The 13,788-nt window shown below is 44.1% G+C and overlaps 1 protein-coding gene across 2 annotated transcripts in view; it reads right to left on the bottom strand.

Annotated features, from left to right (window-relative positions):
• The window catches only part of MYRFL (myelin regulatory factor like), a 335,757-nt gene that overhangs the window by 20,726 nt on the left and 301,243 nt on the right, over nt 1–13,788 (bottom strand). For both annotated transcript variants that reach the window (XM_075344883.1, XM_075344884.1), the window contains one exon: nt 4,935–5,043. In XM_075344883.1, the coding sequence (XP_075200998.1) occupies nt 4,935–5,043 (109 nt within the window). The remainder of the gene's footprint in view (nt 1–4,934; nt 5,044–13,788) is intronic.

Below are 13,788 nucleotides of genomic sequence, written 5' to 3'. Positions count from 1 at the left end.
TCACTGAACGTTGAGATAATTAGGAATAGCAGCAATTTGGCATGAAACTGTATGTGTGCAAATCACATATGAGCGGTCACATGACGAGTACTCAAACCGCTTCAGGAAGGGGGGGGCGCCAAACTTAATTCTTGCCCTGGGTGCTGGAAAGCCTAGATTCGCCTCTGACTTAGTATTGGCATATCACATAAATTTCCATTAAAATAAATGTAATTTTGTGGGTGTAATGTGAAAAAATGTTTCAAAAGTTCACAGGGTATAATTAGTTTTTCAAGTACTGTACAAGCATCGTAAGGAACTTATCCTGCTGAAAGCAAACACATCATCTTTTTTTTCCAAAACAACTGAAGTTTTTAGTACTCCCCCACACCTTCCTCAGGGAGACTTGCTCATATACTGGATTTATTATTAAAATGTACAAAAACAAAAATTGTTTTATGTGGCTTAAGTTTTGCTTTAAAAATGTGAGCCAACAAAATATATAGATATTACCTTGGACCTGTGTACTATTTCCACTAACAGAATAACAGTACACTTTTATTGTATAGACCGAATCGTAGATTTGAAGGCTAGCCATTACATAAAACCATACTATGTTTTCTTTAGGAAGCAAATATATGTGCTCATTAGAAAAGTGCTGAGAATTCTTGATGGTTGCTGTGATTTGCTTGTTCTATAACCGTATTGCTTTGAGTGTAACGTAGCAAATTTCATTTTACAGCTGCACCACACAGCAAAGTATTGTCTTGTAATGTATTGGAGTATATGACTTTACATGAAATATTGTACAGAGACAGCGAGTGCTGCTGTTGTAGTAAAAACACATTTCCACATAATTACCTAATTACTCAATGGCCTGATCGTGATTGTCCTTGAACAGAAGATTAATTTTATTTATGTAATTATGGAAATGTCATCTATGAAACACAAACTGTTTAGATGTGTAAAGCACTTTATTTTTCTAAGCCGAAGTGATGCCTTGCGCATTGTGTGGCAGTTATGTAAATTGTACAAACTGTAAAATGTGCAGCCGCTTCAGCAGTATTGGCGCTGGCCCTTGGTGACATTATTATATCACATAGTCCGCCACTGCTTCGCTCTCCCCTTCTACAGGCAAATCAGACATCCTGAGGAGACAAGAGCTGACACTCACCTCCGCTGGATATCTGATTTACCCGAAGGAGAAGAAAGCTAAACGGTGACTGTATAACTGCACGGATCATGTGAACTTGAGCCTTGGGATAGCCAACAATGCTGGCAATAAAGGTGAGTACATCCCTAATTGTGCCCAATTAGCCAGTTTCTCTCCCCTGGTGTCAAGTGATTCCTTAGTGTTACAACGTCTCAGGTGTGAATGGGGGCCACGTGTGTTAAATTTGGTGCTATCGCCCACACACACTCTCGTACTGGTCACTGGAAGTTCAACTTCAAATCTCATGGGAAAGAATTCTCTGAGGATCTGTAAAAAGAATTGTTGCTCTACATAAAAATGGCCTTGGCCAGTGATGGTGAACCTATGGCACGCATGCCAGCCGGGGCACGCAGAGCCCTTTCTGCCGGCACGTGCGCTGTCGCCTCATGCAGCTGCTTTGAACTGCTGGCGCGGTTGCGCTAGCAGTTCAAAGTTGTGTTGGAATGGAAAAGACATTTCTCCTCGCTCTGACACTCCTCTCCTAGGCCACAGGTCTGTTATCTAGGAGATGGCGGGAACATCAGTAAGCGGCGCCGACATAATGATGTCTTCTGGCTGCGCGGGAACTCAGGACCCAGCGGCGTGCAATGGTGGAGTGGGTGATAGAAGGTGAGTTCTTGTGTTTTTTTTTTAACTTGTGTGCAGCTGTGCCAAGGTCGAGGAAACATGCATGCCAGGATGGGGAAAACATGCATGCCAGGATGGGGGAAACATGCATATCAGGATGGGGGAAACATGCATGCCAGGATGGGGCAAACATGCATGCCAGGATGGAGGAAACATGCATGCCAGGATGGGGGAAACATGCATGCCAGGATGGGGGAAACATGCATGCCAGGATGGGGGAAACATGCATGCCAGGATGGGGAAAACATGCATGCCAGGATGGGGAAAACATGCATGCCAGGATGAGGGAAACAAACATGCCAGGATGGGGAAAACATGCATGCCAGGATGGGGGAAACATGCATGACAGGATGGGGTAAACATGCATGCCAGGATGGGGGAAACATGCATGCCAGGATGGGGGCAAACATGCATGCCAGGATGGGAAAACATGCATGCCAGGATGGAGGAAACATGCATGCCAGGATGGAGGAAACATGCATGCCAGGATGGGGGAAACATGCATGCCAGGATGGGGGAAACATGCATGCCAGGATGGGGGAAACATGCATGCCAGGATGAGGGAAACAAACATGCCAGGATGGGGAAAACGTGCATGCCAGGATGGGGAAAACATGCATGCCAGGGTGGGGAAAACATGCATGACACGATTGGGAAAAGTTGGAAAACATACATGCCAGAATGGGGAAAACATGTATGCCAGGATGGGGAAAACATACATGCCAGGATGGGGAAAGTATGCATGCCAGGATGGGGGAAACATGCATGCCAGCATGGGGAAAACATGCATGCCAGAATGGGCAAATCATACATTCCAGGATGGGGAAAACAAACATGCCAGGTTGGGGGAAAACAAACATGCCAGGATAGGGGAAAACAAACATGCCAGGATGAGGGAAAACAAACATGCCAGGATGGGGGAAAACATGCATGCTAGGATGGAGGAAAACATGCACGCCAGGATGGGGAAAACATGCATGCCAGGATGGGGGAAACAAACATACCAGGATGGGGAAAACATACATGCCAGGATGGGGAAAACATACATGCCAGGATGGGGAAAATATACATGCCAGGATGGGGGAAACAAACATGCCAAGATGGGGAAAACATACATGCCAAGATGGGGGAAACAAACATGCCAGGATGGGGAAAACATACATGCCAGGATGGGGAAAACATTCATGCCAGGATGGGGGAAACATACATGCCAGGATGGGAAAAAGATACATGTCAGGATGGGGGAAACAAGCATGCCAGGATGGTAAAAAGATACATGCCAGGATGGGTGAAACAAACATGCCAGGATGGGGAAAATATGTATGCCAGGACGGGGAAAGTATGCATGCCAGGATGGGGGAAACATGCATGCCAGGATGGGGGAAACATGCATGCCAGGATGGGGAAAACATTCACGCCAGGATGGGGGAAACATACATGCCAGGATGGGGAAAACATTCATGCCAGGATGGGGGAAACATACATGCCAGGATGGGAAAAAGATACATGCCAGGATGGGGGAAACAAACATGCCAGGATGGGGAAAATATGCATGCCAGAACGGGGAAAGTATGCATGCCAGGATGGGGGAAACATGCATGCCAGGATGGGGGAAACATGCATGCTAGGATGGGGGAAACATGCATGCCAGGATGGGGAAAACATACATGCCAGGATGGGGAAAACAAACATACCAGGATGTGGGAAAACAAACATGCCAGGATGGGGGAAAACAAACATGCCAGGATGACGTTCCTAGATGGACTATTTCACCCCGTGCAGTGCTCACATTCCTATCCCTGTCTTTCCCTGAACACCCTGTTTAACTGGCAGGGCAGCAGGTACACTAGTCCTCCTCTAGCTTAAAGACACAGGGGTGTGAAGACATACATGGGTAAAAGAAACAGTAATCATACAAATTGAAAAGAGGTATTTATAGCAGAGGTGAGTTGAAAAATTAAGGTGGTGTCACACACAGCGACGACGACAACGACGTCGCTGCTACGTCACCATTTTCTGTGATGTTGCAGCGACGTCCCGTCGCTATCGCTGTGTGTGACATCCAGCAACGAGCTGGCCCCTGCTGTGAGGTCGTTGCTCGTTGATGAATGTCCTGCTTCATTTTTTCGTCGTTGCTCTCCTGCTGTGAAGCACACATCGCTGTGTGTGACAGCGAGAGAGCGACGAAATGAAGCGAGCAGGGAGCAGGAGCCGGCGTCTGGCAGCTGCGGAAAGCTGTAACCACTGTAAACATCGGGTAACCAAGGGAAGACCTTTCCCTGGTTACCCAATATTTACCTTCGTTACCAGCCTCCGCCGCTCTCGCTGCTAGTGCCGGCTCCTGCTCTGTGCACATGTAGCTGCAGTACACATCAGGTAATTAACCCTATGTGTACTGTATCTAGGAGAGCAAGGAGCCAGCGCTAAGCAGTGTGCGCGGCTCCCTGCTCTCTGCAATGTGACATGTAGCTGCAGTACACATCAGGTTAATTAACCCGATGTGTACTGTAGCTAGGAGAGCAAGGAGCCAGCGCTAAGCAGTGTGCGCGGCTCCCTGCTCTCTGCACATGTAGCAACGTTATGATCACTGCTGCGTCGCTGTGTTTGACAGCTAAGCAGCGATCATAACAGCGACTTACAAGGTCGCTGTTACATCACAGAAAATGGTGACGTAACAGCAATGTCGTTGTCGCTGTCGCTATGTGTGAACCCAGCTTTAGAATAGTTGAGATAAGGCTTTAAATCCTGAGTTAGGAGACCAAACGAACTGCTTAACCATTGTAGCATTGGCTGAGTGTGTAGCCAGGCACTGTGATCTCCTGACACATGATAAAGAGAGGACCACTCTCCATTGTGGCCCCCCCATGACATCAGTATGACAGAGCTGCTGCCTGTATCAAGTGACAACAGCTTTATCTGCTGTAACTTAATGGAACACAGAGGAAAGGGGAAAATAAGAACCTCTGACCCAACAATTAACTTGCATAGTCCTTCACATTCCTACTTAATTACCCTGGTGTCCTCACTCCAGCTACACCGCTACTTGCTCTATGCCTTTTATCTCAGAATATTCTAATAAAGTATGTGAAAATAGGTTTATATAAACCCATCATACCTGAGTTGACTCTGGAGAAACATCTCTTTTTTTCCTGTGGTAAATTCCTCGGTTGCAGATATTTCCCAATGTTATCTTACACTGGTATATGATCAGTGGTTCTGTAGTGCTGGAAAACAGAATTATTTTTCTATAACAATTATATTTTTTAAAAAACTTACATCTAACTACTTCCTTCTATTAGCCAATTAGATCACAATTATAAAATCCCACTATTATTACTATGACCTTCTTTTCTTTGTATTGCTCCCAATACAAATAGTTTGACAACAAAATTTGTATGACTAAATGTAAATTGCTACTGTAGTTAGACCCATTTAGATGGCCATTTAGGGGGTGTTGTCTATGCTATATGGTTTCTCTCTTTCAAAGAGGTCCATTACGAATATTCAGAAGTAATAAGCTCATGTCCTATTGACTGATACATAACATATCTAAATTAAAATACTATAATGTTAAATATGCACATAAGAACATTATTACAAACAAGTTTACAATATCAAATACATTTTGTTAAATAAGTTTTCTAGGGTGTATTGATTCATCCAACACCCAGCAATCCCAATGATAAGCTGTTTTCAGCACCCAGCGCAGCCCCATGTACACATGGTACTGTGCTGAAACACCGCAGGCCTGTAAATGTAGTAGCAGATGTTCTCAGGTTCTACGAATCAACTCCTTTTGAAGTTAATAGGTGCTGATCTGAGAGTGACCACTACACAATGTATTGAGCCGTGTAGCTCCAGTTTTTCCACAGGTTCCATTTGTTGGCACCGGTACATCGACGATGTCCTACTGATCTGGCAAGGTACTACTTCAGAATTGGCTTTATTTATACAAACCCTTAATGAGAAATTTTTTCAGTCTTCACTTTACATACAATTCCACAATCCACAACTGCAGTATTGATTTTTTGGATATAAAGTTTTATGTCAGGGAGGACAGATCCATACAAATGGATCTTTATCATAAATAAACAGCAGTTAATTGGCTATTACATGCCTCCTTGGCACACATCCATCCTGTCATTTGGGTCGTCCTGAATTGGACAATTGTTAAAGACTCGATAGATCTGCTTTTCTGACCAAAAATTTGAAGTACAATCTTCAATCCGTAAAGAAAGATTTAAATACAGGGGCTACAGTGGTAGGAGTATAAAAAATGTCTGTTTGAGAGCCAAGGCCACACCAAGAGAACATCTCTTGATGCAGCCAATAAATAGGAAAAAGAATCAGAAAGACCATCAGTTTTATCTCCACCTCCAACTGTTAGTGGGATAGGATTTGCTCCAGTGTAAAAAACATTGGTCATTACTATTCACCGATACACTAGCAGCCCAACTACCCAGATCACCATGGATGATACCAAAAAAGGGTCAAAATGTAAAAGATCTGTTAGTAAAGTGCCAGTATGTGACAAAAATAAACCCACTTATTGATACCCAAGAAGAGAAACAGGACTGTCCCAACATTACCATATCCAAATTTTTTTAATCCTCTGATGGCCGAAAACAGTATCAAATTTAAGATTATATTTCATGCAATAGTACACATGCTGTGTACTACGCCACCTGCCTGTGTGTGATAATTTATGTGGGTCTCACATTACCGGAATTAAAACCTCAGATACATGAGCATATCAGAAACATTTTGGCAGCAAACGAACCAACTGATCTTTCCATGTTGAAAACTATAACATATTTTTTCTCACATCACAATTGTGATCCTCTTGGTTTAAATAACACGGGTATTGATAGAATCCACTGTGGCATTAGTGGTGGGATTTTGAATAAGTTGATGGCCCAAAGGGGATGTAAGTGGACTGTGATATTAAACATAATGCCACCATTCAGTTTGAATAAAAAATTAAGCTTTACCCCGTTTTTGTGAGGTTTTGTTATACCACTATGTTCCAGTTTTTTACTCATTCTGAATCCTCTTTTCTTTGCATTTTTAAATTTCTGTTTTTAATTTCTGATTTTTTTTGTTTGTCATTTTTGGTTATCATTATGCTGATATTTTCGGTCAATATGGATGATGCATCATCTTCGTTGGCTCAAGTGGGTGATCATTTTGTGTGAACATTCTTTAGTTAATGTTTACTATATTGTTGGAATTATTTCATTTAATATCTATATACATTTTATACCTACTGTCTGTGTTGTGTTTGGGGTTGTCATTTTCATTCACTAACATGAATCAGGTATATTGTTATTTATTATATATTTTACATGTATTTTATATATGCTTGCACTTGTACTATATCCTTTCTATATCTTAGTTGTATAAACATACTCTAGTGTGATATGTTCTCACATTTCAATGAAAATATCATTATGAATATACTGTATATGTTATTAGTGTTTATGATTAAGAGAATACATAAATGTTCTTGTTATTCTGTATATATCCTGTGATGTAATTCGTCATTGTCGCAGCACTTTACACCTTAATACTTTTGCATGCATCTTTTCTTTTGGTTCGTCACCTTCACTTACTACTTTCATAGTTTCTGTATCCCGTCCCCATTATTTTAACAGTCTGCATGGCAATGATAGTAGTTTTCCAATCATACTTTTTATGCCCGCCCCTTTATATGCTACAATAAAATGGCTGCCGTTGTACGCTAAGCCCTGCTTCATATCTATGCTGCAGTGGCCATCAGTGAAATCGTTGTCTGTATACACATGATATCAATGGGTCACATGTTACTCAGCTTGCACGCGGCGCAATAATTGTGACAGGTGGCTCTATACTATGGCGCCGGTCTCTGCGCTCATATGCCACCTGTTTGGCATTCCACATTAGGCATTATATATATATGTATATATATATATATATATATATATATATATATATATATATATATATATATATATATATATATATATATATGCACACAGTATATCTCTCTCTATATATATATATATATATATATATATATATATATACCTAACAGGACTACCATTAGTAACACCTCCCCTTGAGGAAGCATTTCAGCAAACCGTGCATCACAGTTGCTCCAGCAACATATGTTGTTGTTTTGTACACTGTGTACATCCAGGGGCAAGCAGAAGCCGCAAACAGCTGATTGGTGAGGGTGCTGGACCCCCACTGATCTGAATTTGAATAGAAAATCAGGAAGGCCTCACTCCCATTAAATGTTATAGGTGCTAGTTCCTACGGAGCAATTCACTGTGTTCCAATCCAAATATAGAAGGCAGACTGCAGACCAAATTACACATTTTGATGCTATCACAATCTTTCACATACTGATAGGATAACATATTTTAGAAGAAATCTATTCAAAATATACAAAATTGAAAAACAATTAAAAGGGGAAACAAATAATTGGAATCTTCATGATACCTGTACCAGTATGAAGGGTATTAGGCTTTAAACGTTGCTATCTACTCTTGTACCTATCATGGTGCAAATATTGGACATGACACATTTAAAGGAAATCTGTCACCAGGTTTTTACTACCTCATCAGAGAAAAGTGTAATGTAGGACAAGAGACCCTCATTCCAATGTATCACTTAGTTTACTGGGTGGACAGTTGTGATAGAAATCAGAGTTAATAGATGTAGCAAGCTCAGAAAGCTAACCCCATCCACATCACAGCTTTGTACGTACTGTACCATTGTATACTGACAGTAAAGGTACCGTCACACTAAACAACTTACCAGCGATCCCAACAACGATACAACCTGACAGGGATCGCTGGTAAGTTGCTAGGAGGTTGCTGGTGAGAGGTCACACAGTCAGACGCTCCAGCGATCCCACCAGCAACCTGACCTGGCAGGGATCGCTGGAGCATCGCTACACGGGTTGCTGGTGAGCTCACCAGCAACCAGTGACCAGCCCCCAGCCAGCAGCGACGCACTGAAGCGATGCTGCGCTTGGTAACTTAGGTAAATATCGGGTAACCAACCCGATATTTACCTTGGTTACCAGTGCACGCAGCTACACGTGCAGAGAGCAGGGAGCAGCGCACACTGAGCGCTGGCTCCCTGCTCTTCTAGTTACAGCACACATCAGGTTGATTACCCGATGTGTCCTGCAGTTACATGTGCACAGAGCAGGAGCCGGCACTGACAGTGAGAGCGGCGGAGGCTGGTAACGAAGGTAAACATCGGGTAACCAAGGACAGGGCTTCTTGGTTACCCGATGTTTACATTGGTTACCAGTGTCCGCAGAAGCCGGCTCCTGCTGCCTGCACATTTAGTTGTTGCTGTCTCGCTGTCACACACAGCGATCTGTGCTTCACAGCGGGAGAGCAACAACTAAAAAATGGCCCAGGCCATTCAGCAACAACCAGCGACTTCACAGCAGGGGCCGGGTTGTTGCTGGATGTCACACACAGCAACATCACTAGCAACATCGCTGCTACGTCACAAAAGTTGTTCGTTAGCAGCGATGTTGCTAGCGATGTTGCTTAGTGTGACGGGGCCAGGCCAAAAGCTAATGCTCTACCAGGATACAGCTAAACCCCCACTAATGTGAAAGCGTCACAGGTGCAGGAGAAGAGCATTAGCTTTTGGCCTGGGCGATGTACACACTACAGCCCAACTTGCTGTGAGTAATACTTAATTTTTGGAGGACATTGTCCTCTTTTTGTTGCTATTTTTATATTTAGTGTAGGGACCTACAGACATGAGGTCCCGTGACGAGGGTGTAGGCTTACGTTTTATGGCCATAAATACCAACAAAAACCTCATATTTTTTTGTTTGTACAGGATACAGCCAGGCCCCTTTCTGTTGGGCCTTGCATTGTAGAGTGTCTGTCCGTGCATGATACACAGTGGGGTACGGCTTGGCAGCCCGCCTGATCTAATAGAAGGGCGTCACCTAATAGGCTGCGGGTTTGTGACTGTGTCATCTGCATGTGAACAGCGCTCTATGCAAGCCACTTGTGTGCAGTTTTATTATCTAGCATTTGCCTCCCCTCCATTCCATGGAGGTGTGTGTGTGATCTGCTTCTCCTGCACCTGTGACGCTTCCACATTAGTGGGGGTTTAGCTGTATCCTGGTAGAGCATTAGCTTTTGGCCTGGGCGATGTACACACTACAGCCCAACTTGCTGTGAGTAATACTTAATTTTTGGAGGACATTGTCCTCTTTTTGTTGCTATTTTTATATTTAGTGTGACGGGGCCTTAGGCTGCTAATCAATGTTGTGGGTGGGGTTGGACCACATCTCACAAGGGATAATCTGCTGATAAAATACTTATTGTATTGTAACAACAGCACAAAACCTGATAAGTGAGACATCTCGGAAATCAGGGTCTCAGCCACTTCCTCATGCTGTCTTCAGACTACATAGCAAAAATCTGCAGACAGATTCCCTTTAATAAACTGTTTGAAGCATGAAAAAGTGCCATTTTTTATGCAGTTCATCCTCTCTTTTCTTCCTGGTATCGTAAGGACAGACGATCAATATCTTAGTCCTGGTTATCCTCTTGAATTAAATGCTTGCTGAAGTGAGAAAGTGCACATCTACTATACCAGTTATCAATTGTACATTTGGTGCCCTAGTAATATATGGATAGGATATGGAAATTAAAAAAGCACTGAATCTATTTATTGTATCAGTATAATCAGTCCATAAAGAAATATGAATTATTTTCCTTTCTTGAGGAAGTTTAGATTACAAATTTAAGACACAAAGAAGCAAATTGCTTTAGTGTGGATATCTGATCTTGCCCATTAACACTAGAAGTCCTAGAAATTTCGAGCTCCCCCTGAAGTCCCGAAAGAGAGTCAAATGACCCTTAAGGTGGTGTCACACACAGCGACGGCGACAATGACGTCGCTGCTACGTCACCATTTACTGTGACGTAGCAGCGACATCCCGTTGCTGTCGCTGTGTGTGACATCCAGAAACGAGCTGGCCCCTGCTGTGAGGTCGCCACTCATTGCTGAATGTCCTGCTTCATTTTTTGCTGGTTGCTCTCCCGCTGTGAAGCACACATCGCTGTGTGTGACAGCAAGAGAGCGACGAACTAAAGCGAGCAGGGAGCAGGGAGGCAGCTTCTGGCAGCCTGCGGTAAGGTGTAACCAAGGTAAACATCGGGTAACCAAGGGAAGCCCTTTCCTTGGTTACCCGATATTTACCTTCATTACCAGCGTCCGCTGCTCTCACGCTGCCTGCGCTGCCAGCTCCCTGCACGCCAGAGTACACATCGGGTAAATAAGCAAGGGTTTGCTTATTAACCCGATGTGTACTCTGGCGTGCAGGGAGCCAGCGCTAAGCGGTGTGCGCTGGTAACCAATGTAAATATCGGGTAACCAAGCCCTTGGTTAACCGATATTTACCTTAGTTACCAAGCACCGCTTCCACCCGTCGCTGCTGGCTGGGGGCTGGTCACTGGTTGCTGGTGAGATCTGCCTGTTTGACAGCTCACCTACGACCATGTAACGACGCAGCTGCGATCCTGATAAGGTCAGGTCGCCCGTCGTGATCACTGCTGCGTCGCTATGTGTGAACCCAGCATTAGTCCAAACTGAATAGAACTAACTAGAAACTAAATGGCTAAACTCAATGGAAAACAGCAACCTCCTGTGGTGCGACAGTAACGGCCTTAATTACAGAACAAAAGACGGTGATTATAGGATGTTAGCTAAAATCCTTCAGGTCATTCGACCCGTCTCTGGGTTCCAAAGGTAGAAATGTTAAATGACCCCTCTCTGGGACTTCTAGTGTTAAAGAGAAATCTAAAATTATCATCACTCCACCTAGACTGACAAAAGCTGGGTATTTTAATAAGGCTAGTCAAAACTATGAAAGATAATAAAAATCATCAATATAAAATCTTACAGCCTGTATGATACTCACAAAGAGGTAACTCAACATTTCAGCTGCAAATGGACTAAGAAATAAATGAGCTTCAAAGTACAAGTTCAAATATTAATACCGATATTATAGTTTTACTTTCAATATTGAAACTAAAATTGGAAATTAAAAAAAGAATGAAACTAATTGGGCACTTTGTGATAAGTAGCACTTTACCAAAGTAGTCAGGAAATCAAAGGAGCCTCCCATTTACGTTTTTTCCCTAAACCTTTGTAAATGTAGGTGTAGTGTAGTGTATTAATATACTCACCAATCGCCGTCTTCTCTGGTGTCCAGTGCCGTACTAGTCTTCTTATGAGTGACGGCAATTAAACTCTGCTCTCTGTGTGCCCCGCAAGTGGTTTTTATAATGCAAACATATGGCGCATCAGAACAAGACTCATTAGACTTAGATTGTAATAGTGGCTTCTGGCACACACGGTGTGATTCAGGCAGCCTGAATCACCATCTCATGTCTTAGAAGGGAACTGGTACAGCGCTGGATACCGGAGAAGATGTTGATTGGTGAGAATATTAACACATTGACCCTGCACCAACATTTGTACAGGTTAAGGGAGAAAAAATTAAGGAAGTGCTTCTTTAAGTTTTCTTTATAATTTATTTCTATAGCGCTGACATATTTCGCAGTACTTTACAATTCAGAGGGGACATGTACAGACAATAAAGACATTATAGAGCAGTGCTTTTTGTTTGTGGCGGTATGTGCCAGTACGGCGTACCGGAAAATCTGAATAGCACCTCTGGCTCTGTCCACATGGCTAATTTGTAAACTATACAAATTAGCCATGTGTGGAGCGGAGGCACAAGCCAGAGGTGTAGCTATGTGGGAGCTGGCGGGGCGCTGTCGGGCTGCCTGATGCGGCGGTGTGGATGTCTGCCGGGGTGGGAGCCGCTATTCTCTGAGCGTGGCTGTCACGCTGACAGCCGCACTCATAGAAAGTACAGCACGTGGCTCCCACTGCTCAATTGTCCTTGTATCTGTCAGATGCAAGGACAATTGAAGCGGTGATCCCTGGCGCTGACTTCCGGGTCAGTGCGACGGCTTTCATGTGATCAGGTCAGCTGATCAGACTGCTGATCCTGAAGCCAGCGCCGCAGCGCGGAGGCAGCAGGAAAACGCTGATAAGTGCTCCACTGTGGAACTCAAGACACGGAGGAGGAACATTATGGGGTGAGAGGGGAGTATTTATGAAACAGTATGGGGGAGAGAGGGTGAGGGAGGGAACTATCTATGGACACACTATGGTGGGGACAGAGGGTGGGGAATGGGAACCATCTGTGGACACACTATGGGGGGACAGGGTGTGGAGGGGCAAAATCTATAAACACAGTATGGGGTGGGGGAGGGAACTATCTGTGGATAGAGTATGGTGGGAAGAGAGGATGGGGAGGGGGAAGTACCTTTGGACACAGTATGGGGAGAGAGAGGATGAGGTTTCATGCATGGGGAGAGAGAGGATGAGGTTTCATGAATGGGGAGAGAGAGGATGAGGTTTCATGCATGGGGAAAGAGAGGATGAGGAGTGATGCATGGAAACAGAGAAGATGAGGGGTGATGCATGGGGACTGAGAGGATGAGGGGTGATGCATGTGGACAGAGGATGAGGGGTGATGCATGGGGACAGAGAGGATGAGGGGTGATGCATGGGGACAGAGAGGATGAGGGGTGATGCATGGGGACAGAGAGGATGAGGGGTGATGCATGGGGACAGAGAGGATGTGGAGCGAACAGGAAAGAAATTTTGAGGACACAGAATATAGAGTGACATGGTATGAGGAGCAAGTGGGCAGGATGGGGAGTTAGGTGGAAAAGAATATGGACACACAGGAGGTAGTGAGGAGACAGTAAGGGATGAGAAGAATGTGAGGGGCACAGAATAAAGACTGGGTACTGGAGGGGGGTGGTATGGAGAGGGGGCAGAATGGGAGGACAGTGTCAGGTTATAGCAAGGAGGAGGAGTGTGATGAAGGCACAGTATAAAGACTGGGCAGTATAAGG

This window comes from Anomaloglossus baeobatrachus, chromosome 4, assembly GCF_048569485.1.
Source record: "Anomaloglossus baeobatrachus isolate aAnoBae1 chromosome 4, aAnoBae1.hap1, whole genome shotgun sequence".
In the NCBI taxonomy this organism is placed as follows: Eukaryota; Metazoa; Chordata; class Amphibia; order Anura; family Aromobatidae; genus Anomaloglossus; species Anomaloglossus baeobatrachus.
Note: the sequence above shows the minus strand (reverse complement) of the source record. Positions and strands in the feature narration are given on the sequence as shown.